Raw genomic sequence first — 27,009 nt, 5'->3', positions numbered from 1 at the left:
ATTAACTTGTGTAATAATGTGGTATTTTAATCTTACAGCCATGACTCTAAACCTGCTGAAGTCCTCAACACATTGAGATCAAATCTGAGGAAGAAGTTTGAGTGTTTGTATGAGGGAATATCAAAGCAGGGAAACCCAACACTCCTGAATGAGATCTACACAGAGCTCTACATCACAGAGAGTGAAAGTGGAGAGATCAGTAATGAGCATGAGGTGAGACAGATTGAGACACAGTCCAGGAGAGCAGAAACAGAGGACACATCGATCAAATGCAATGACATCTTTAGACCTTTACCTGGACAAGACAAACCCATCAGAACTGTGCTGACAAAGGGAGTCGCTGGCATTGGAAAAACAGTCTCTGTGCAGAAGTTCATCCTGGACTGGGCTGAAGGGAAAGAGAATCAGGACGTCCAGCTCATATTTCCACTTCCTTTCAGAGAGCTCAACTTGATGAAGGACAAAACACTCAGTCTTTCAGATCTTCTTCATGTCTTTTTCCCTGAAACAAAAGAAATGGAAATATCCAGTGATGAATATAAAGTGTTGTTCATCTTTGATGGTCTGGATGAGTGTCGTCTGTCTCTGGATTTTCAGAGCGATGTGAGGTTGTGTGATGTGACTGAATCAGCCTCAGTGGACGTGCTGCTGATGAACCTCATTGTGGGGAATCTGCTTCCCTCTGCTCTCATCTGGATCACCTCCAGACCAGCAGCAGCTGATCTCGTCCCCTCTGAGTGTGTCCATCGAGTGACAGAGGTACGAGGATTCAGTGAGCCACAGAAGCAGGAATACTTCAGGAAGAGAATCAGTGATCAGAGTCTGGCTGACAGGATCATCTCACACCTGAAGTCATCAAGGAGCCTCTTTATTATGTGTCACATCCCAGTGTTCTGCTGGATCTCAGCCGCTGTTCTAGAGAAGATGTTGAGTGAAGCAGAGAGAGGAAAGATTCCCAAGACTCTCACTCAAATGTACACACACTTCCTGATCCTTCAGACCAACATCAAACATGAGAAGGACTATGAGAAGAAAGTGAAAGATAAAGACATGATTGTCAAACTGGGGAAACTGGCTTATCAGCAGCTTGTGAAAGGCAACCTGATCTTCTATGAGGAAGACCTGAGAGAGTGTGGCATTGATGTGACAGAAGCATCAGTGTACTCAGGATTGTGCACTCAGATCTTCAGAGAGGAGTTGGGCTTGTATCAGGGGAAAGTCTTCTGCTTTGTTCATCTGAGCATTCAGGAACATCTAGCAGCTCTATATGTGCATCTCTCCTTTATAAAGAACTGTTCACAGATGTTCTCTGACCTCTCAATGTTTTTCACATTCACTTTATCTGACTTCCATCAGAAAGCTGTGGATGAGGCTTTAGACAGTAAAAATGGGCATCTGGACCTTTTCCTTCGTTTCCTTCTGGGTCTGTCAGTGGAGTCTAATCAGAGTCTCTTACAAGAACTAAAGACACAGACCGGAAACAGATCTCACAACAATGAGAAAACAGCTGACTATATTAAAGAGAAGATCAGTGAGAATCCCTCTCCAGATAAATACATCAATCTGTTTCACTGTCTGAATGAACTGGGTGATCTTTCACTAGTGAACGAAGCTCAACCTCATACATATGGAGGATTACGTAAAGTGAAACTCTCCTCATCTCAGTGGTCAGCTTTAGTTTTTGTGTTGTTGACCTCAGAGGAGACAATGGAGGAGTTTAACCTGTACAGATTAACTGGACACAGAAATGATCAGTAAGTAACACTGAGTTCAATCATTACAGTCTAAAACATTATGAACAAAGAGAAACATAGAGATCAGAGGTGTTTAAATCACGGGGCACAGACTGATTTCTGGGATATTGTACATAATTTGCGGGAGCTTCTCAAACGGAGGCTGTGTCCTAGTAAGGCTGTATATCTCGACTGTCACGTCATCAAGCACCTCTGAAGACCGTCTCAATTTGAAGGATCCTTTGAAGGCAGAGTTAGTTTCATGTCCTTAATTCAGCTCATTTTGAAGGATGCGTCAAGCGTATCCTTCATGTCCTTCAATCTCCCACAATCCTTTGCACACATTCCAATTCAGGAAAAAGAACTGATGAAAAACGAGTCGGCACTGAGTTTATGAGTTCATTATGAAATGTAAAACACAAATAATGTTTTTGGAGATGAAGTCATACATGTTATCTTTTGTTTTGGTGTAAATTAATCACTGAACACTAAACTAACAATAATGTAAAACACTGGGAGACACAGACGGCTGTCATTCACTGCACTGCATTAATAAAAACACCTGTTAATATAAAGATTTTTAATACAAGTATGTTTCCAAAATTAAGTTTTAATAGTATTTTCGTGCCGCGATCGTGGGGCGGGAACATGTGTGACGTAGTCATGCACACTTACTAGAGCGTCTCATTCTAGTGTTTAATGCTGAGGAGGACTCGAGTCTACAAGCCTCAGAAGGACTGGACTAGGAAAGACACAACCTCACTAGGATGCAGCCTTCTGTTTGAGAAGATCCCAATATCAATATGTGGAGAATCCTGGAACTGGAGGATGATTGACATAGTGATAACCATAGCAACAGACTGGACAGAAAAATCCGATGTCAAAATAGATCTGTGCACTAAGTGTTGTAGTGTAAATGAAGACTAATAGACCTGCCACAGCAACATTGACAAGAAAAAGAAAAAACAAATCTGTGTTGCTGAATATGTTTAGTAGCTTCTACAGTTAGATACTAAAAAACATTTTCACATGTCCTTTATAAAGCAGTGTTTAATTAAAAAAATATACGAGGATATTTAGCAAGGAATGTAATGTATTATTTACTTATGATATTATTATTAGCATTAATAATTGTTTTTTATTCAAATAGTGCCGCAGTAAACACAGGAGATGAAGTTCTTCAGAAGCTGCTGCCTGTGGTTACAGAAACTAGATCAGCTCTGTAAGTAACACTGAGAACAATCATCACTGTTAAAACATTATAACATTTCTAACTTAAACATTATAAATTAATGATTTAATAAAAAAAACTTCAGCTTTTAAACCCTCCACCTCTCTGACCTGATTTGTGATCTACGTAACCGTTTTTATGACATTTGTGTGAGAAATTTATTTTCAAATATATGCATTTATAATGCATGTATGATAAACATTTATATTTAGACTTTTTTTTCTATATTAATTTTAATTTAATATAAACATTAATACATTAGTGAGACCAAATCCGAGTGTTTGGGATTGTAATGAACATATAATGATTTCAGATGAATCACAGTTAATGTGTTTGATATCTGAAGCTGATTTCATTCATCTTCACTCTCATCATCACATCAGTGGTGAGGCTACATAAGGTCAGGGTGGCACTGACCCACTCAGACTGACGGCTGCTCCACCCAATCAAATGACAGCAAATAATAATAAGGCGAAAAATCACACATAAATGACAATAAGTATTGCTCAAATACATGAATTTAGCGGATGTCACTTAAGCATGAAAAACAAAAGATCTTCTCAAATTCTGAATGTATTATATATATATATAGTCTAGAAAGTCTAGAGTGTTCCCTTTATAATCACTAAAAAGCTGTCACTCATCTTAGTTCATCACGATGATTCAATCTCATGAAGTTCCATTATAATCCATGAAGCTGTTCACACTGCTCAATAAATCTCTTATTTACATAATGTCTACACTTATGGCGGACGGAAGGTCCAAAATAAGACTAGTGATTTGTCGCAGGAAGTCACTGCACTATTGCCAGTGGCTACTGCGTTTCCCACTGATAGGCCAGCGGTGGATCTGTATCCGCACTCTCCTCACGCAGCAGGCGACTCACTTTCCTCACATGGCGGACGACTGACTCTCCTCAGCTGGCATCTCACTCTATGATAAAATCTGTGCCCTTTTCAATTACTGATGACACAATAACTAACATCATATCTAGTGAAGTTTATATTTTTTGTTCCAATTTTCCCGTCAGTTTTCTGTTACTTAAATCAGCATATTTGTATATGGCCCCTTAAATTGATTATCATGGCTTTTTATAACATTTATAAAGGCAATATTTTCCTAACCTCATTAAATGCAGGCTCTCATCTTTCATGTCATATTCTTTATCAATACATAAAATCGGATAATAAGTCACTATAAGGCTTTACAAATCAAATGAAATCAGTATCAAACAAAATCTTTTTTTTTTTTTCATTGCAGAGGAAACAGATTCTGCATCAGAAGTGGCATTCAGATGTATTTACACAGACTATATATATATATATATATATATACACACACACACACACACACACACACACACACACACACAGTGGCAAGAAAAAAGTATCCAAACCCCTTGAATAAACTGTTTTCTGCGGTAATGTGTCATAAAATGTGATCTAATTCGTCACAATACAAACACAATGATCAGACCTGCAAAACGTTCAGGAGGGATTTTTGTCCATTCTTCTTTAATGGATACAAAGAAATCTCAAAGTGTTTAGGCATGAATTAAATGAGGATCAGATTACATTTTATGACAAGTTCATTCCAAGGGGTTAACATAGGCATACTTTTTCCTGCCACTGTATAAATGAAATAATGTATATTTAGAATACTTATAAATATGAAATTAAACTGCCAGTAGGTGGCGGCAAGTGATTGTCTTTATGGGTGAGTCATTGAGTCATTCATTCAGCTGAATCGTTCAAACGGCTGATTCATTTAAGAATCAAACTGAATGCCTGCGTCTCAATGTACATATACTATCCATCCTAAATAGTATGTAACATTAGTCATTTTCAATACTATTTAGGGCAGATAGGGTGGATAGTATGCACAATAGGACACAGGGAACGTCTTAAATGGGTAATTGAATCATTGAATCAGTCTAAACAAAGCTGTGTGTTAATCGGAGATGGGCAAAGGTTCTGGTATGATCTTTGGAACTGTTTTTGTTGGCCATAAACAGACAATATTGCATCAAAAATGTAAATCACTTATATTAACTACATGTTCATTGAATTGTATAAAATGCAATTTCACATTTGCAAACATGCAATTTGGGAAAACGTACTCGGTGTGTGATGATGCTTAACTGTATCATATGTTGCTAAACTATATCATTATTTGTTGTCATAATGATAAACTTTATTCACAGCAAATTTCATAAAAGGAATGAAGCTCAAAGTACTTTACAATAAAAAGCATTAGGGCCTACAATAGACACCAAGTAGGCCTACTTCACATTAAAAGAAGTAAAAATACCATTAATATAAGATAAAAATGAAAATCCACTTATATGATAATAAAATATAAAATTATTACACAGAAAATGGTAAAAAAAATAATACAACATTATTAAAAGACAACACGCTTTCAGAAAAAAAGGTACAAAAGCTGTCACTGGGACGGTACCCTTTCAAAGAGGTACACCTTTGATTAGTGCTTAGTACCTCAAATGTAGGCCTACATTGGTACCAAAAGTGTACATATTACCTAAATGTTAGACTACATGCCTGGGGTCTCAGTGACAGCTTCTGTACCTTTTTTTTTTTTTTTTTTTTTTTTTTTTTTTTTTTTTTTCCATAATACCTAGAATACTTAAGAAAAATAATTCACTAGCATCAGTAAAACATATTTTTAGCTCACTTTAAAAAAAATATTTAGCAAGCTGGCTTCATTAATATCTCTTGGTAATGTGCTATCTTGGTCAAACGGGAGTGAAGAGGAATTAGATTTATTTAAAATATTTTACAAACCGGTACTTCTATCATAATGTTGTTGATTAGTCAACTTAATTTTCCGTCCGCCATGTGAGGAAAGTGAGTCGCCTGCTGCGTGAGGAGAGTGCGGATACAGATCCACCGCTGGCCTATCAGTGGGAAACGCAGTAGCCACTGGCAATAGTGCAGTGACTTCCCGCGACAAATCATTAGTCTTATTTTGGACCTTCCGGCCCGCCATATACACTGTTATAATGAGAGGATTTACGAGCGTGCAGAACTCAACGCTGGACAAAAACTCTGACTTTGAGCGGTGAGTGGATTCTAACTTAAACACCTGATTGGCCATTGTGTTTAAGAAATCAACAGACATGCCTGTGATTGGCTACACTGCTCAACGCTGTAAAACGCTTATTTATCTTTGTTTATTCTTCATATTTTTTTCATTAGTTATTTTATTAATGAGTGGATTTTGTTGTTTTCATGAAACTGTTGGATAAAAATTAGTCACATTTAACTAATCTTAATTGTCATTATTTTTATCTCATGTATTGTAAAATGATGTAATTTTAAAGTAGGCATTGTCGGCCATATTTCACCAAGGTCAGTATCATGTCATATCTGACGTAATCCTTCCTCCCCGCTAGATGGCGCTGTTTGCAATAGGTTTAATTAAACTACCATGCGAAAAACTTTATTTGTTAATGATTCATAGCGTCAAGCACACAAAGCAGTGAAGCCTCTTCATCACGTTAAAATGTTTATCTGTCTGTATATGCTGCCCAACACACACGCCTGCAGAGGACAGAATAGTCCCTCACTTTAACATTTCTGGCCTCGCCACTGCATCACACGACACCTTTGTTGGAGACTGATTTACACACAACAAAACTAAACTAATGGAACAAAAAATAGTACAGAAACAAATAAACACTAACAATAAACATAATCATGGAAAAAGTGGTGCAATAAGATAAGCAAAACGAAGAATATTAATTTCTGATAACTGAAGAGGAATCTCATTTAATTCACATTTATATTGATCAAATTAATCTTTTATGCAATTTCAATCATTCATAAAATAACATAAAAACCCCAAACTATTATTACATTCATTACAAGCAAATCTACTGAAACAACATGATCAAATTACCATTCATCAATTTTATATCACGTGTTCATATGATGTAAGAGAATGAATGTTTCTTTTTGAAGCGTTTGCGCTTTTTCTCCTGCTACTTTTCGTTCTCTTGAAAAAAAAAAAAAAAAAAGGAGAAATTGATACTTTAATGCATCATACATTAAAGTGATAAAAAGTGAGAAGAGTGAAGACATTTAAAATGTTACAAAATATTTCTATTTAATAAATGCTTTAATAAATGTAATATATTTGATAAATGCACATACTGTAAATGCTGTTCATCTCTTTTTCAAAGAATACTGAAAAATAAAACGTATCACCATTTCCAGAATAATATGAAGCAGCACAACTGTTTTCAACATTGATAATAATCAGAAATGTTTCTTGAGCTTCAAATCGAATTTTAATGATTTCTGAAAGATCATGTGACACTGAAAACTGGAGTAATGATGCTGAAATTCTGCTTTGATCACAGGAATAAATTACATTTTATAATATATTAAAATAGAAAACTTTTTTTTAATTTGTAACAATATTTCACAATTTTACTGTTTTTCTGTATTTTTGATCAAATAAATGCAGCCTTGGTGAGCAAAAGAGATTTATTTCAAAATAATTAATAATTGTTTCCAGACTTTTGGCAGGTACTTTAATAATAACAATTCTATTAATAATTTTATTATATTATATAATATATTAATTATTATCATGATTAATAAATGCTGCAAGACAATAGTATGTATTATTACAATATAAGATGTATCTTTTAATGTGATAAAGTACATATTTAAAAATAAGAAGTTCTGGGGGCGTGGCCAGATTTCCTGCTCTTTTTATCTCTATCTGATCACACACATTTAAGATGATTGTGAGGTAGACTTGAGCTGAAAGAGGGGGGTTTCATGACTCTTTAATGTTCATTACATTAACCTCTCCTGTTACAATTTTTCTAGATTTTTATGTGATATACAGTTTTAATTTGTTATATCAGTTTTTATATAATCTCTTAGAATAACAGTAAAACTCACTGACATATTTAATTAATTGTTTAAGAAAGACATATTGCAAAAATTATGATCATGTAAATATATGTATTATTCCTGCTTGAATTTGACTGCAGGTGTGTTATGATAATGTTTTGTTCTCTGTGACACAGATCAAGATCATCTAACATGGTGATTTGAGTTTATGTTATTGGTTTCTCTTTGATAATGAAGTCTCTGTTGATCTGAGAGAGTGAAGAGTGTATCATTGTTCTCTACAGGTTGATTAAGTGTGGTGTCACAGATGAAGGTTGTGCTGCTCTGGCTTCAGCTCTGAGATCAAACCCCTCCTCACACCTGAGAGATCTGGATCTGTCGTATAATAATCTCAGAGACTCTGGAGTGAAGATAGTCTCTGCTGTACTGGAGAATCCTCACTGTAAACTGGAGAAACTGAGGTAAGATCATATGTGACTCTCACATGAAACTGAGTCACTGAATTTTATAATTTCATTTATTCATAAAGTAACAAAATGGAATAGGGGAATTAGACTGTTGTTATTACATTTAGGGCTGTCACTAACGATTATTTTGGTGATCAAGTAATTAGTCGATTATGTTCACAATTAATCAAGTAATCGGATATTTTTGTGATAATACATATAGACCTAAGCAAACAATGTCCTTTAACATGACTTAAAATACAAATATAATAACAATGGGGCAATAATATCTGGATCAAAAGCAAGTAATCATATGGTTTGATATAACAACACTTTTAAAATACATAATATAATATACATTGTATAAACAATTATATTATGTATTATAACAAATGCCTGCAGAGGGCGCCAACGGCCTGATGATTGTTGTTGTCCCACTTTACATCAAGTCAAGTACTTTATTGTCATTGTGTAACACAACAAAATTTATCTTGTGCCAACCTCAAAGTGCATTAAGAAGACAATACAAATGACTAACAACATCTAATTACAATAGTTAAAAACATGAAATAGTTACTAATAAATAATTAAATAATTGATATCATACAATAGATAATGTTATAAAAAATAAGCCATTAATTAAGACAGTAATTTAAAATATAGCAGCATAAATGTTCTTGTTGAACTTCTTGAGCAGTAACTTATTTTACTTGGTCTGGGAGTTCAACAAAGTTATTGCTGAGGGGACAAAACTGTTTTTCAGTCTGTTCGTGCGTACACGGATTGATTGAAAGTGTCTTCCAGATGGGAGGAGCTGAAACAAATTGTGACAGGGATGAGTGATATCCTTATCTATATTATTGGCCCTTTTTAAACAGTGAGTTTTATAAAGATGTTCAAGAGATGGTAAATCAGTGCCAACAATATCCTGTGCTGTTTTCACAATCTGCTGCAGGGCTTTTTGGCAGCTTTAGTACAGCTGCCATACCAGGCTGTCATACAGTTAGTCAAGATGCTCTCTGTGGTACATCTGTAGAAGTTGACTAACAGCTTCTGAGGAAGGTTAGCTCTCCTTAGCTTTCTCATAAAGTAAAGGCGTTGTTGTGCTTTGCCTATCAAACATGCGGTATTGTCACCCCAGGAGAGATCCTCTGTAATGGTAACTCCCAGAAACTTGTGGCTGGTGGTTCTCTCTACAATGTCATCTTTAATATTCACAGGACTGTGGGTGATCTTTTTAGTGGTCCTAAAATCCACAATAATTTCTTTGGTCTTTTTGATGTTTAAGACCAGGTTGTTGATGTCACACCACACTGTCAGGTTCTGAACCTCCTCCCAATATGCAACTTCATTATTGTTTGATATAAGCCCAATGACAGTCGTATCATCTGCAAATTTAACTAGAATGTTCGATTCGTGGATAGCTTGACAGTCACGGGTGAAAAGTGCATAAAGAAGGGGGCTCAGCACACATCCTTGTGGCACACCAGTGCTCAAAGTTAAGGTAGAGGATGTATGCTTGTCCAACCGCACTGACTGAGGGCGGTTGGTAAGAAAATCCAGTAACCAGCTACATATGGAAGGGGTTAGTCCTAATACATGGAGTTTGTTGATCAGTTGACTTGGTACGATGGTGTTAAATGCCGAACCGTAATCAACAAAGAGCATCCTGACATAAGTGTTGGACTTTTTCAGATGTGAAAGGGCAGCATGCATGGCTGTACAGATGGCATCCTCAGTCGATCTATTTGCCCGATAGGCAAACTGATGTTTATCTAGATCAACTGGTACAGAGTCTTTGATGTGAGTGATTACTAGCCTTTCAAAACATTTTGCAATAACAGGAGTGAGAGCAATTGGCCGATAATCGTTGAGGCATGTTACCATGGTTTTTTTTGGAACAGGCACAATGGTCGTGGTTTTTAGGCACGTAGGAACTTTACATAAGGAGAGGGAGAGGTTGAAAATGTTTGTAAACACCTCTGCCAGTTGGTAGGCGCAGGCCTGTAACACACATCCATGTACACCATCAGGACCAGCTGCTTTCCTTGTGTTGATGTTGTTAAGCGCTTGACGTACCTCCTGTGTATGGAGAACAAGGGGGTGTGAATTTCCTGTCAGTGAACTGGAAATTGATTATTGTCCTTTTCAAACCGAGCAAAGAAGCTGTTAAGTTCCTCTGCAAGATAAGCATTATCATTTGATGATAAATGTTGTATGTCATTCTTATTATTATAATCGGTGATTACCCGAATGCCTTGCCACATTCGCCATGGATTAGTTATTGCTGAAATCCTCTTCAATCCGCTGTTTATACTTTAATTTTGCAGACCTGATGCCACTCTTAAGGCTAGCTCGGGCAACTTTGTAAGCGGAGATATCTCCTGATTTAAAGGCTGTGTCCCTTGCCCTGATCAGCTGTTTGACTTCATTATCCATCCATGGTTTCTCATTTGGATACACTCTGATCTTTTTATTAACAGTGACATTATCCACACAGTAACCGATATATGACATCACAGATGAAGTAAATGTCTCTAGGTCTGATTGATGGGAGAATATGTTCCAATCTGTGTTTTCAAAACAGTCCTGGAGTTGGTTAATGGCAACTTCAGGCTAAACTTTAACAATCCTATAAGTTGATTTAGCACTGTTAACCAAGGCTTTGTAAGCAGGAGTGAGAAACAAAGAAAGATGGTCTGACTGTCCAAGGTGGGGGTGTGCTATAGCTTTATAAGCATCTTTTATGTTTGTATAAACATGATCTAGGGTATTTTCCCCTCTAGTTTTACACTTTACGTGTTGGTAAAATCTGGGAAACAGTCTTAAGATGGGCTTGATTAAAATCCCCAGCAATAATAAAAATTCCATCAGGATGTATGATCTGTTGTTTACTAATAGCGTCATACAATTGCTCCAGTGCCACCTTAACATTGGCCTGAGCTGGTATATATACGGCCATAACAATCACAACTGTATATTCCCTGGGCAAATAAAAAGGCCGACATCTTAACATTAAATATACCAAGTCCGGAGAGCAAACCTTATCGATCATTGCAGAATTAGCACACCAGGAATCGTTAAGAAAAACACAGAGTCCTTCTCCTGTTTTCTTACTGGATTCGGTCGTTCTGTCGGCACGATGTAGCGTACGGCCAGCTAGCTCAACTACAGCATCCGGTATGCTAGGGTTCAGCCACGACTCGGAGAAAATCAGAAGGAAGCAGTCCTTTGTGGGGTTATGTGTGACAATGTCCAGTCGGAGCTCATCCATTTTGTTGGTAAGTGATCTAGTATTCGCAAGAAAGATGGAGCAGTTCTTAGTCTCACTAGTAGGCCCGCTCGTTTACCCCTCTTCTGCTTCCTCTCCTCGCGCCGTCTCCGTCTTCTCCCTCCGTGAATTGGAAACGATAGTCCCGGTGGTTGAAGAATCTCCTGCGGTATTGTTTCCACATTAAAATGATCGCCTATGTAGTTCGAACCGATCTGTAGCAGCTTCTGGCGACTATAGTACACTTTCGCATTTATTTGTGATACAATAATAGTCAGTATTAAAAACGTTAATAACACCGAACAGCACAAGAATATGTGGACATCAAAACATGCAAACTCAACTCAGATTAAACTTTTATTTTGAAATTGTGATGAACAGTTCACATATTTCAAAGATATTGACGTATTCTCCTGTGTTGGTGTAGGTTAATAAATGATTTACCTTACAAATCTGATGAAATGGCACACATTGGGCCTCATTTATGAAACGAACATACGACAGAAAACGGTGCATACGGCCGTTTCCACGCAAAACTTGCCGTTTATCAATATGGACGTGAGTGGTCTACGATCAAATTTTTTGAGTTATCCTGAACTTGCATGCAGCATTGTAAATCTGGTGGAGAATTGTAATGAGAGCATTTTGATAATTTAGATTATTTTCCTGATAACAACTGAAGCTCATTAGTTGATCATAAACCGTTAAGATTAGAATGTCAAATTAAAATTAAATTAGAATAGTTTTTTTCTCGCGTGGCGCCATCTGCAGGACAAAGATCAGCCAAGATGGAGGAATATCTGATCAGAGCTGTACACGGATACACATTTTAAATAAATCTAGTAGCAGAGCTACTGCAAGTGATTTTCAGTGCTGGAAATCCATATATCCTTTGCTGAAACTACCGCGTCGTCATGGAGAGCACAGCTCATGGTTGCTTAGTAAAAGTTCTAGTTACTTAAAATCTCTATAGTTACACATATAAAATATTTATTTTAATAAGAAATAGTCAAAGCTCAGGCTTGTCATGTATTTGGCTGCTTTATTCTTGCATAAGAATTGTAAAGACGCCCATACTGAGATATAATTTATTTTTCACATTAAATGAAATAAAGTTTTCTTATTGTGGAAAAGGCATTTTCTGTCTTTAACCCAATTTTAGCTTTTCTTGAGCTTAGAATTGACCACCATTGATAAAATGAAACAAATCATCAAATACAAATCACACAGGCTGCTTTCTGTATTTTTATAGCACTGAAATGATACAGATATTTACAGACAGATACTCCAAAAACATACAACAATAACTGATGGATCCTTTATGGTAATACATATGACATGGTACAACTACAGTGCAATGCAAATAGTAAATATAAGATAAAGTGAGAATAAGAAATAGTTTGTTATACACTATATATAAGAAATAGTTTATGTAATATATAATATAATAATGTAGTCAGTGATAAATATATATAATATTGTCAATAAACAAACAGTATACAGCAAGTAAAATAGTAATGAATAGTATAATTATATAATAGTATAAGTACAATAATATAATATCATAATATATTGATAATAGCATATAGTATAATAATATAATAATAATAATAATAATAGCAATAGAATATGTAGTATCTTTTACAGAATATAGACAATAATATAACAGCATAACTATAATAGATTGATAATCTCAAGTGGTATAATATAATAATCGCAAATACAATGTAATATCAATTGCAGAATAATATAGACAATAATAAAAATAGTAAATTAAATAGTGACTAGTACAATAATAATATAGTATTGGTATAATAATAATAACAACAACAACAACAACAAAAGGCTCTATATTTTCCATCAGTCTCTTGGAGATGGTGAGAACAGTGCACTGACAGGCTCTCCTCAGCTACTGTAGTCTGACTGACTCCGGTGGCCAACTACTATCAATATAATTATATAACGACAAATACAACCAGAAACAAATGTTCAGTGTTACCTGTGAAAGGTCATTCCCGAGACCTGTTTTCAAGTGTGCAGCGATTTGTTTAGCCCCAAGCAGCACAAGAAGCAGCCATTTTTCTCAGTTCCAGTTATGAGCGTTATGGGAGTGTTGCCCCGCACAATATGGCGGCGCTGTTACGTCCATATGGACGTACGGTCCAGCGGCCAATAGGGCATCTAGTGTTATTATAATGTCTAGGGTTCAAAAGGTTCAACGCGCCAAATGCAAGTAGAATCAGCGCTGAAACGTGTTACTTGCCCGGTAACTTTTTTATGAATGGTGGTGAGAATTTAAAGGAACACTCCACTTTTTTTGAAAATAGGCTCATTTTCCATCTCCCCTAGAGTTAAACAGTTGAGTTTTACCGTTTTCGAATCCATTCAGTCGATCTCTGGGTCCAGGTACCACTTTTAGCATAGCTTAGCATACACACTAAAAACTCCTGGGTCAAAAATAACCCATAATGGGTTATTTTTGACCCAAATCCTGGGTTAAAAAGGGACCCAAATGTTGGGTTAAAATAACCCAACATTGTAGTTAATATAACCCAACTTCTGGGTCAAAAGAACAACCCCAATATCTGGGTTGAAATAACCCAGAAATTAGTAGGTCCCTTTTTAACCAAAGGTCAAAAATAACCTAACTTGGGTTACTATGCCAGTATGCCTTATTTCAGAAAATAAAACTTCAGGCACTTACACACTTCAAGCACTTTTACATTTTTATTGCATTAAATTAAATTAAACTCTATATAAAAAAACACACACTTGGACCTATTCATTTTAGGTCACACTGTAATAACATTAGACATTAGAAAAAATAGAAAAATAAACAACTCATTCTCTCTCAAACATCTGACAACATTCAATAACTGGATTGAACTTGAGGCTTAAAGTCTTCAAACATTGGTTGTGTCATTTACTGCAGCTTAACACAATTAAACAGTTCTGCAATTAAGCAAGGCAGTCTTAAGAAATTTGACAGGTTTTGATTCAGATTTCTCAATCTGATACACAACTTGCTGCAGAAACTCCCATGCGTGAGCACACTGCTTGGGGTAGTTGATATCAAGAACATAAAATGCCTTGAAGCACATGTCAACTGCCCCAAGCAGTGTGCTCTGAGGGAGTGCCTGACCAGCCAATATCACAAATGCCTGAGAAGCACATTGCTGGGGATCTCCCAGCGCCAGGACAGAGGGGAATGGCTACGATTGCAGGAGGTATTCCACCATATTTGTTCCAACCTAAAACAGACAGAGACAGAAAGAAAAGAAAGTGAATATTGTGTAGAAGGTGAATTGTAAGCAAGATAATAGACTATCAGTTTGTGTTATAATGCTGATACTAACTGTACAAGGAAGCCAAATAACTGTGGTTCTTAATTGGTGTGTTCATTTTGAGTGGGTCATGAATGTGTACAAGAAAATGTGGGTTGAGAACCACTCAGAGTAATAAAACTTAACATCTTTAACTTCACTTTCTAGCTACCTTAGATTGCATCACCCAAAACTGAAATACAACTGCGAGGAACCTTGGAGTTGTTTTTTTTTTTTTAAATCAGGATTCACCCTTTAGCTTTCACATGAAACATGTCACTTGGATTGCCTTCTTTCACCTGTACAGTATAGTTAGAATTAAGAATATTCTCTCTCAGAGTGGTGCTGAGAAACTGGTCCATTGTACTTACAGGCATTTGGTGTATGAACGCTGTCCGGGACTCTTCAATGGAGTGCCGGATAGTCTTCTTCCCAACCCTGTAGACGGCCTGTGGCACCATGGTGGGTAGCAGTGTTAGCGCTAGTTCCCCTTTGGCATCTGTAGGTTAACAATATTCTAGGTATCAGTATGTGTGTGGAAAATAAAATGACTGTATAGAAATATGTAAATGAACAGATATTTGTGTCTCAACATACAGACAAATGTGACCAAAAGGAAAGGAATCACAGGACCCTTGCCATAGAACACACAAAAGGTCAGTTTTAACTTACCCAGTGTCATGTCCTCAACAGAAAGTGAAGGGAGTTTATTGTCCTGCTTGGCCAAGTACAGGACCTTTTCAGCATATTCAGGGATCCAGGTCTCAAATAATTTAGGTGCAGCCTCACCATACAGCACCTGAAAGTCCTGCGCTATCTAAAAAAACCACAGGAAACAAAGGAAAAAATGTGATATCCGCTCCTTTGATACAAAATGTAAATAAGATATTGCTACTATATGTTCCAGTGGAACCATACCATGCCCGGACTGGTGAGATGAGGGTACTCTGTGAGGAGTTCCAGTATGTCCTTGGAGCTATTAGCCCGGATCCAGTTGGCTCTGCATAACCCCACTGTCGAAGAAGTTGTGACTGTCACAAAATCTTGCACTGACACATTTAAGCCATATTAAAGAAAAATGTTTAGGTATAGAGAGATGGTATGAGGGCAGTTAAGAGTAAAACGCTCACCTCTAAAATTCTCTATCAGCTCAGACAGCCGCCACTCAGTTAGCTTATCAGCGACAAAGCTGTCCATTTAAAATGACCTGGAGAAAACATAGCAAGAGGTTAGCAACAATTTGAAGACTTGACACACTTCTTTAACTCTCACTACTTAAGCCAGTAGAGCACTGTATAATATGATAAGCACAGCGCAGCTGGTTAACATAACTCAACTATTGTGTTGCCTCGTCGCTCTAGCCGCGGCTAAAGGGGGTCGCACACCGGGCGAGAAGCGTATTTAAAATTCAAACACATTATTCTCTATGAGTGTACACACACCGGCGCACCATTCGGCGTCTGTCCTGCAGCGCCACAGAGCGCCATGTACATAGTCTTATATTAAATTTACACTTATTTGTCTCAAATCGTCGTTAATGTATATACTGACTTCACCATGTGCTGCAATATAAATTTAGTTTCACATTAATTTACAGAAATCAGCTGCTTGAATGAAAATTGCTGATGTTACTGGATTTTCAATTCATTCAGTTAACGGACGCTCTGAGGTAAAGTGTTCAGACTGCAGACTCCGCAACGGTTGTATTTAATTATACAGTACAATCATAACATAGTACTGACATTATCTTAATTCCATAATGTCCTTAAACATAATATTGCTGGCCATAAACTGAGAAAGTACGCGATACCTCGAGTTGTCCTAGACGCGGCGCAGCGCGGCGCTTCTCGTCCGGTGTTCGACCCCCTTAACGCGGTATGAAGTCAACACAAGCTGCACTGTATATCGTATTATTACCAGTATTATAACAATGAGATAAGTACAGCACGGTTTATGAAAAATAAAATTTAAAGACCGTGTAAAGTGAATTCAGTCATTTTCTTCTAAACACATTAAATAGGTCATACATGTATTTCTCAACGATGTGTAAAAAGCATTTCAACCATTTTGACACCTAATTTCATGAACATATCGTTATTTTTAATCATTCAAATTTGGCTGGGTGGTTAATAACACTTTCTTCTTTAGTCTGACAAACTCAAAACACATATTTATTTTGACTTTACACGGACTTTAAACTAGTTAGATGTTGTCGCGATATCCGCGGGCGGCTATGCTAACCACAGAATTACCACGGTAAGCCATGGTCATTTTTTCAACAAATGGTGCTAAACTAGCAACGGGGACATGGACACAGAAAAGTTTACGTTACATTGACACTGAAAATACTTGCTTACCTTGAATACGCGACGAAGTTGCACCGAAGAAGCCCAGGCCAAAACGGATCGAGCGCGAAGTTCAAGTGACGGTTATTTCAAACGACTGTTGTGAGAAAATTCCAGAACAACAGCGGGGGGCGGGGGGAAGGGGCGTGAACCCAGAACATGGGTTACTCTTTGAAAAATAACCCAGAAACCTAAACAACCCAGGAATTGGGTCAAAATATTAGCCCTATAACCCAGAAAATGGTTACTCTCTGAAAAAATAACCCATAATTTTAACCCAACACAAATAACCCAGAAAATGGGTTAAAGAAATAACCCAGGAGTTTTTAGAGTGTAGTTCATTGAATCCGATTAGACCGTTAGCATCTCACACAAAAATGACCAAAGAGTTTCAATATTTTTCCTATTTAAAACTTGACTCTTCTGTAGTTACATCGTGTACTAAGACCGACAGTAAATGAAAAGTTGCGATTTTCCAGGCCGATATGGCTAGGAACTATACTCTCATTCCGGCGTAATGATCAAGGAACTTTGCTGGCGTACCATGGGTGCAGCAGGCGCAATGCTATTACGCAGCGCCTCTCACAAATGTCTCCATGGTAGCAAGGCACGCTCCCTGTGCAAGCAGGGGTCACAGGCGCTGCACTCAATGTGTGTGTTTTTGTAAAGTGGGGAACATACTTGATAATGTCAGATCGTTAAATCAACAATTACGATATCATAGACTATATATAACGCACACCCCTGCACCACTGGCCCCATCGGTCCGTCTACTGTCCCGAGCGTTGTTCACACTGGCCCCTGGCCATCGGCAGTCCTTATTGTCGAGCCCTGGTGATGGATCGTCAGACAGGCACAGCTGTGACAGGTTGTCGTTAGGATGGTGAATTTAACAATGAACGATTGTCCAGGTAGACGTATATACCGGTGACAGGTCGAGTTGCAGGCACATATACAGTATAACGGTGTCCTGCCACAGAAAGATTTTACCCCAGCTCGGAAATTGCCAGCTGTGACGGTTATCTTCCCCTTTGTGAGTGTGAGCATCAGCAGCCATGAGTCGCATTGAAGTGACGTCATCTCCCTCTCTTCAATTGATTGGCTAGAGGAGGAGCTGTCAATCTAGAAAAGTGGACCAATGGTGACGCTTCAGCCTGCCCTAATTTACATGAAACTCGAACTGCAACACAGAGCAGAACATGGAAAGAAGAGCAAAGAGAAAAACAGCACAAGAGTACAAAAGAGTAAAATATGAGCAGAAAATGTAAGAAATACAGAGAAATAAAAGAAAGGAAAACAAGAACACAAACAAGTTTAAGATTCGTACAATATAACTTTTCATGTGTTTATTACATTTATTTTTATATTAATATATTATTTTTACATTTATTTATGTATGCATTCATTTATTTTTAGATTTATTTATTCCCATATGTATTTATTTTTAGATTTACTTATTTATTGATTAATTTATTTTTACTTTTCCATGTGTAACATGGAAATGAGGAAGGCGGTCCTTCTGTAGCTTCAGTGCATCATTGGTTAAGAGCTCACGCGTAGAATCGTCAGGCCAGCTAAGCGATAGTTGAGAGAGCAAGAAATTCTGCAGTAACTGGGAGCTACTGAAATTTGAGGAAGGCAAGTACTTTCGAAAACAGGGAAGTTTAATGGCAAAAGATAGACGTATTCAGGAAGACAATATTATTTCAAAATTAGTTGCCCTCTCATCAAAATCATGTCCAAATGAAGAAGAACAAGCTGAGTTAGTCACTTTACAACTGGAATTGGACAAATTATATAAGAATAAGGCAGAAGGAGCCTTCATTAGGTCACGGAAGCAATGGTTGGAAAAAGGGGAGCAAAACTCTGCATATTTTTTTGGTTTAGAGAAATTTCATTCTAGAAATAATACAATTGAACAACTTAAAATAGATGGGAATATCACAGATGACCAAGTTAAAATATCAAAATTTTGTACAGAATTTTATAGTAGATTATATTCATCCAAATTTTGTGAACATTCAGCTTCTCTGTTTCTGAACTCTATTTCTGGAATTAATTGTAAGACCATCGACCCTGTACAAAAAGAGCTCTGTGATAGTTTGATTACTGTTGAGGAAGTCTTAAATGCTGTCGCACATATTAAGGTTAATAAATCTCCTGGGGTCGATGGCCTCACGGCCGACTTTTATAAAACCTTTTCTGATCTTATTGCCCCCTTTCTTAAAGAGGTTTATATAGAAAGTACAGAAAATCAATGTCTTCCACCTACTTTAACTCAAGGATTTATAACTTTGATTCCAAAACCAAAAAAAGACCCATTGCTGTTAGATAACTGGAGACCAATTTCCCTATTAAACAATGATTATAAGATCTTTGTCATAGTCTTTGCCAATAGAATCAAGTCAGTCATGGACCCCCTTATAGATGAGGCACAAACTGGCCTCCTAAAGAAAAGACATATTTCAAATAATATAAGATTAGTCTTAGACTTGTTGGACTACTCACATTTAAGTACTGATGATGGATTTATTCTTTTCTTAGACTTCTATAAAGCGTTCGATACGGTGGAGCATGCTTTTATTTTTGGGTCATTACGAAAATTTGTGTTTGGAGACTTTTTCTGTAAGGCTATACAAACAATGTATAGTAATGCAAACTGTTCTGTTAAACTTAAAGGTGTTTCATCCTCCAGATTTTATTTAAAACGTGGTATAAGACAAGGTTGTCCCATCTCCCCTTACCTCTTTTTGTTCTGTACTCAACTTATGAATATCTATATTAAATCAAGCCACTTAAAAGGAATATCTATTGCTGCAGGGATATTATCATATCCCAGTTAGCAGACGATACTCCACTCTTCCTAAAAGATCAACTTCAGGTCCCAGCTGCTCTTAAAGTAGTAGATACATTTTCTAAAGCCTCTGGCCTTAGTTTAAACATTAACAAATGTGAACTGTTATCTATTAAAGATTGTCAGTTACAACATATTGCTAATGTCCCAGTGAAGGAATCAGTGACACATTTGGGGATTGTTATCTTGAAAGATCAAAAATCTAGATGTAAGATCAATTTTGATCCCATTATCCAGAAGACTGCTACTTCCCTTGGTGTTTCTGAGGAGATGTGTAAAGTTATCGATACTGCTTTATTGAATTTCCTTTGGAGAAACAAAACACATTATATTAGGAAATCTATAATATTGAATACTTATGAATCAGGTGGATTGAACTTCCTTGATTTCAGTACTCTAAATAATAATTTTAAAATTAAATGGATTAGACATTTTATTCTAAATCCAAATTCTCTTTGGAATTTTATACCCAGTTTTGTTTTCTCCAAAGTAGGTGGTCTTGAATTTCTCTTGATTTGCAACTACAAAATTGATAAAGTCCCTCTGATCTTATCTTGCTTTCACAAACAAATGTTGCGCTTGGTCCCTGTTATATAAGCATAACTTTTCACCCCATAGATATTTAATTTGGAACAATTACAATATGTTATTTAAAAATAAATCCTTATTTTTTAAAAGATGGTTCTTAGCAGGCATAATACGAGTGGATCAATTATTGAATCAAGAAGGCTTATTATTCACTTACTCTGAATTTCTAGATTTTCATAGAATTCCAGTGACTCCAAGGGAATTCTCTATTGTCATGGATGCAATTCCCACAGGGGTCCTGGCATTATTCAGAGCTAATACCCAAACCAGTGTTGCTCCCTCTTCTTCATTTAATTTATTTGATACTGCAGTTGGGAAACTTTGTTTTGCCCCCGGAGTCTAAAATGTTAATAAAACTATTTGTTCTCTTCTTCAAAAAGATATTGTCACTAGGCCCATCTGTATTGTTTATTGGAATAGACTGGTGGGAGGTTTGTTATGGAAAGCCATCTGGACTTTACCAAACAAATACTTATTGGTAAATAAAATTAAGGAAATAACTTTTAAGATACTACCCAGTAAATAACTTTCTTGTGAAATTTAAAAAGGATATTGATTTAAACTCTTCTTTTTGCAATACACTGGCTGAAACTTTGTTTTATTTGTTTTGGCATTGCGCTCATGTAAGAAAATTTTGGAAAGATTTGTCTAGATTTATCATTGATAACATTGTTGCTCCTTTTGTTGCTCCACCTTTTCGTTGTGTTTAGAAAATATTATATTTGGTTTTACTAATATCCCCCCAAATAAAAGAAAAGAATACTATATTATAAATTTAATTTTAATTTATGCTAAATTTCACATACATAAATGTAAGTACAGTAAAACTCATCCTTTGTTTTTGGTTCTTGAAAAAGAAATGCAAATATATATCAAGACTATTCTTCATTCACATAATAAGAAAGCAATTAAAACTGTTTCTATCTGTGAATCCTTTAATATATTTATATAATTTTACAGCCTCCCCCCAGCTGTCTGTTTTCTCTATGTGTATATGTATTGTAGTTTTGACTGTACATTGACTTTGTTTTGTTTGAAGTTCTATTAAAAAAAAAAAAAAAAAATTTCAAAGAAAATGGCGCAAGTAGTAATCCGTTGTCTAGTTTGCTACGGGATGTGGCAGATCAGCTGGAGAGTTGTAAGTTATTTTCACCTAATGTTATTCGCATTATGCCGAAATATTTAAAGTATTTTCCAGAAATAAAAACACGGAGCTGAAGCTACTTATGTGATCTCCACAGCATCATCGTCAAAGAGTCTGGAACCGTCGACGTCAGACACCCAGTGGATGGTTGGTTAGAAGATTGTTGATAGCTAGCTATAACTTTAGCAAAATGACAAATAACGTTAATGCCGTAAATGTTTTAAATTGGGAGCACGGAGAAAACTTTATACGACGATCAGATGGTCTCATATTGTCCCATCCATCGTCATTGTTAACGTGGGTAGACGATATGAAGAAGTGGCCAGAGGAAACCTATGGGGACTGACAGGAGTTGATGGAGCAGCATGTAGAGGGTGTAGATGAAGAAGACTGGAGTTATTTTAAATCAGTTTTGTTAAACGAGAGATAACTTTGTGATTTGTTTTAGAAAATGTTTAATTTAATACAAGTTTTATAAAATCAGTTGTAAGAGTGTTTGTTGTCATCAGGAAGCTAGAGAAACCTTTTACTGGCCTTCATGTAGAGGTAATATTTCACCGTTTAATTTTCATATGTAATAAACCAAGATGGAATTCATTTGCAAACTTCATATGACTTATTCCATTTAAATCAGAAGACTTAATTCCTTTGAGTTTTAAGGGGAATCTACAGTGCTCACAATATATGGTTTTATAAAAAAAATACTGACAGCTAACATCTGGCCACATTGTAAAGATTTATAAAAATAACTACATACACTATTTACGCTGATTAGTTAAAGCAAAACCACAGCACAGACAGACGTGGAACGCACCTCCAAATCAACACTTATTCATCCTCTACATCAGAAATTATGTTGCTTAGAAGGTTACACAGGGCAAATTCTCTACATTTTATCAATTTTAGGGGTGAGGTTAATTGGAACTGTTGTAAGAAAGATTGTTGAAGTTTTTAGTCATATGACCGCTTGGCGATGCGCCTGGAGTTGGTGGTGTCTTCTTCGGAGAGTTGCATGTCTCTCTTGGTGAACGCTGGAATGACAAGTTTCACCTTCCTTTCATAGAGGAGATCGGTTATGGTGAAGCCTCTGTCTGCAATTACTTCATCACCTGGACGAAGGTATTCCAGAAATCCAGAATTTGCAGTTATGAATTTATCACAACACCAGGTTTTGAAACACCAAACCTTTCAGCAAGATCACCCTGCAATAAATGAAGACGCAGCTTCATCAGAGTCATCAGGAGCTGATCCCAAGTGTACATCCAACGTCAACCCTGTGAGCTGACAGAGGTGGTTGTTTCTCAGCAGAGTTGTGTATAACGGCGCCGGCTCATTGTGTTCTCCTATCAGATGTAGGCGGCTTCAGGTTGAGTTGTGATTTTGAAGTGTAGTTGTGGTTCAGGACATGTGGATGTGATCATCCTCACAGTTGTCCACTGCATCACTGACGCTCATTGATGCATCTGTGGAAATAATAGAACCATAAACATATTTTTACATCAGTACTATAAATACATCATGAATTAATGTATGATGGCACCCATACTTGAACAGAAGATAAGATATCGGGGTAAGGGTGTTCGTCAGTCGGCCTCCCGTCCATGAAATGGTACGAACACACATAAGGGCACTTCAAGTTTAGCGCCTTCAGCCATTGCCTCAGGTGCTCCTCGTCTTAAGGTGGTGGGTGTGAATTGTAAAGTGCACCGCAACACTGCGACCACTTAATCTAATCTACCGTTACAGCTATAGGATTACGACTAGCGACTAGTTTAGGTCCCTCTCAGCAGGAAGTAAGATGACAAAACCAACGCGATGACGTCACCCTGTTGTCGCGAAAATAAGGTGAATAACACGCGAGAGCTGCAACCTGTCACTACAAATACAGAGTAATCGAGCACGCGCTTCAATCAATGATGAACCAATGGTAAGCAAGACCAACCCACCTAATTATCATACATGACAAAGAAATGTAAGAATAAATATGAAATTAAAAAAATGTTGAAATAAATACATATTGGAATAAATAAATATAAAAATAAATGAATGCATAAATAAGTAAATATAAAATAAATGGGGAAAAAATAAAATAATTAAAACAAAAGCAGAAAATAATAAATTAAGGGGGAAAAATGAATTTTATTAAAAATGAATCATATTTATTTTATCAAGTCGTTTATTCATTTATTTTCCTATTATCACATTTATTCATTCATTCATTCATTCATTCATTCGTTTATTTATTAATTTTTAATTTCTGCAGGTTTGGTCCTCCATACAACTGTGACAGGTTGTCGTTAGGATGGTGAATTTAACAATAGAGGGTATGCATTGACGTCAGTTTCCCGCCGGAACGCGCTCCCTCAGCTGGACTGAGTGGTACAAGAACCTGCTGCATGACTGGATTTAATAGAGGAAACTGCGAAAACGCGAGTAAAACAAACGATTACGCTATTTGTACAGTCAATCGCAAAGCTCTTTCCCGTTTTGGATGAGTTTTGTGTGTTTTTCACAGCATTCACGCTGAAAATCAATGCTGCCACTCAGTGGGCGTAACCGCAGTCATAACGGTTGACGGTGACGTCACGTGCACACCCTCTATAGAGACAGAGCGCATTTAGGCCACGCCCACACCGGGGGGGAAACAATCCAACCGTCTCCATTGACTTTGTATTGCGTGAGGCTGCCTCCTTGTCATTTCTGACTTATAACAAAAACACAACAATGTCTTAAAGCTGCTGTGTGACAAGGTGTACAGCAAACAAGCTAAAAAACCCAGAACTAAGTTTTTATAAGCTACCGAACCGTAAAAGCCTCTAAGGAGACAAAAGTGGATATAGGCAATAAAGCATCAGCAGGAAGAATGGGTCAATTTTGGGATCCTGACACTCAGTATGCCTCAGTAAGCCTACGTGTGCAGTAAACATTTAGTCACTGATAAGTCAAATATCCAAATGTCAGTTTTATATATTATATTTCCTGTCGCTGATTACATTACCCTCCAGTGGGCGTAGTTCTCATAGTCATGTGACATGTCGCGCTCTGTATCCACTTTTTAGTCCTTAAACGCTCGTTTTTTTGGGTCGACAGCTTATAAAAACTTCTGGGTTTTTGGTTCTGGGTTTTTTTTTTTTTAGCTTGTTTGCTGTACACCTTGTCATATAGCAGCTTTTAGACATTTTTAGACGCGACAACAGTCCTAAAAGGGTTCAAATGGTTCAAAGCACCAAATGCGAGTAGAATCAGCGCTGAAACTTGTTACTCACCGGAAACTTTTTTATGAATGTTGGTGAGAATTTGAGATTACATAGTACTGTCATAAAATTAACAACGGCTGTGATGTAATTACATAAATATAGGCTATAGTCTGACGCGATGCATGTTTGCTGTAACAGTACTGTGTTTTCAGTGTCGATTCACTGTAAATGCTGCTGCGTTTGTGACGCTTTAATTTGCATTTGGGAACGCAACATTCGTCATTAGAATCGTTTATAATTCTGTTGTTGTTTACAAAGAGAAGTTTCAGTGTCACATGATCCTTCAGAAATGCTGATTTGCTGCTCAAGAAACATTCACTATTTATTATTATCAATGTTAAAAAGCAGTTTTTGCTGCCAAACATATTTGTGGAAATAATGATACCATTCAAACATTTGTGGAAAGATTTAAAAAAGAGAGAAATTGATACTATAATTCATCATACATTAAAGTGATAAAAAGTGAGAAGAGTGAAGACATTTAAAATGTTACAAAATATTACTATTTAATAAATGCTTTAATAAATTTAATATATTTGATAAATGCACATACAGTAAATGCTGTTCATTGAACTTTCTCTTTTTCAAAGAATACTGAAAAATAAAATGTATCACCATTTCCAGAATAATATGAAGCAGCACAACTGTTTTCAACATTGATAATAATCAGAAATGTTTCTTGAGCTTCAAATCGAATTTTAATGATTTCTGAAAGATCATGTGACACTGAAAACTGGAGTAATGATGCTGAAATTCTGCTTTGATCACAGGAATAAATTACATTTTATAATATATTAAAATAGAAAAGTTTTTTTTTTTTAATTTGTAACATTATTTCACAATATTACTGTTTTTCTGTATTTTTGATTAAATAAATGCAGCCTTGGTGAGAAAAAGAGATTTATTTCAAAATAATTAATAATTGTTTCCAGACTTTTGGCAGGTACTTTAATAATAACAATTCTATTAATAATTATATTATATTATATATTAATTATTATCATGATTATTAAATGCTGCAGGACAATAGTATGTATTATTACAATATAAGATATATCTTTTAATGTGATAAAATATATATTTAAAAATAAGAAGTTCTGGGGGCGTGGCTTGGGGTGTGGCCAGATTTCCTGCTCTTTTTATCTCTATCTGATCACACACATTTAAGATGATTGTGAGGTAGACTTGAGCTGAAAGAGGGGGGTTTCATGACTCTTTAATGTTTATTACATTAACCTCTCCTGTTACAATTTTTCTAGATTTTTATGTAATATTCAGTTTTAATTTGTTATATCGGTTTTTATATAATCTCTTAGAATAACAGTAAAACTCACTGACATATTTAATTAATTGTTTAAAAAAGAGATATTGCACAAATTATGATCATACATTTAAAAATATATGTATTATTTCTGCTTGAATTTGACTGCAGGTGTGTTATGATAATGTTTTTTTTCTCTGTGACACAGACCAATCATCTAACATGGTGATTTGAGTTTATGTTATTGGTTTCTCTTTGATAATGAAGTCTCTGTTGATCTGAGAGAGTGAAGAGTGTGTCATTGTTCTCTACAGGTTGATTAAGTGTGGTGTCACAGATGAAGGTTGTGCTGCTCTGGCTTCAGCTCTGAGATCAAACCCCTCCTCACACCTGAGATATCTGGATCTGTCTGAGAATAATCAAGGAGACTCGGGAGTGAAGATAATCTCTGCTGTACTGGAGAATCCTCACTGTAAACTGGAGAAACTGTGGTAAGATCATATGTGACTCTCACATGAAACTGAGTCACTGAATTTTATAATTTCATTTATTCATAAAGTAACAAAATGGAATAGGGGAATTAAACTGTTATTACATTTAGGGCTGTCACTAACGATTATTTTGGTGATCAAGTATTTTTTATGATAATAAAAATAGACCTAAGCAA

General features: G+C 36.3%; 1 protein-coding gene and 1 long non-coding RNA gene across 51 annotated transcripts in view; one reads left to right on the top strand and one right to left on the bottom strand.

Moving 5' to 3' along the window:
* Positions 1–1,289, bottom strand: part of LOC127495222 (uncharacterized) — a 200,533-nt gene extending 199,244 nt beyond the window's left edge. The window contains exon 1 of the long non-coding RNA XR_007925089.1: positions 1,102–1,289. This is a non-coding gene — a long non-coding RNA (uncharacterized LOC127495222). The remainder of the gene's footprint in view (positions 1–1,101) is intronic.
* The window catches only part of LOC127495148 (NACHT, LRR and PYD domains-containing protein 12-like), a 165,375-nt gene that overhangs the window by 22,122 nt on the left and 116,244 nt on the right, over positions 1–27,009 (top strand). For 42 of the 50 annotated variants that reach the window (XR_007925071.1, XM_051861649.1, XM_051861647.1 and 39 more), the window contains 4 exons: positions 39–1,754; positions 2,884–2,955; positions 8,138–8,314; positions 26,657–26,833. Coding sequence is in view for 49 of the 50 variants with exons in the window: in XM_051861649.1 (XP_051717609.1) it covers positions 39–1,754; positions 2,884–2,955; positions 8,138–8,314; positions 26,657–26,833 (2,142 nt within the window). In the remaining variant the exon portion in view is untranslated. The remainder of the gene's footprint in view (positions 1–38; positions 1,755–2,883; positions 2,956–8,137; positions 8,315–26,656; positions 26,834–27,009) is intronic. The other 8 variants (XM_051861697.1, XM_051861693.1, XM_051861685.1 and 5 more) reach the window with 3 other exon arrangements.

Source organism: Ctenopharyngodon idella, chromosome 15 (assembly GCF_019924925.1).
Source record: "Ctenopharyngodon idella isolate HZGC_01 chromosome 15, HZGC01, whole genome shotgun sequence".
Taxonomy (NCBI): Eukaryota; Metazoa; Chordata; class Actinopteri; order Cypriniformes; family Xenocyprididae; genus Ctenopharyngodon; species Ctenopharyngodon idella.
The sequence above is the reverse complement of the archived record's forward strand: the minus strand, read 5'-3'. Positions and strand labels throughout refer to the sequence as shown.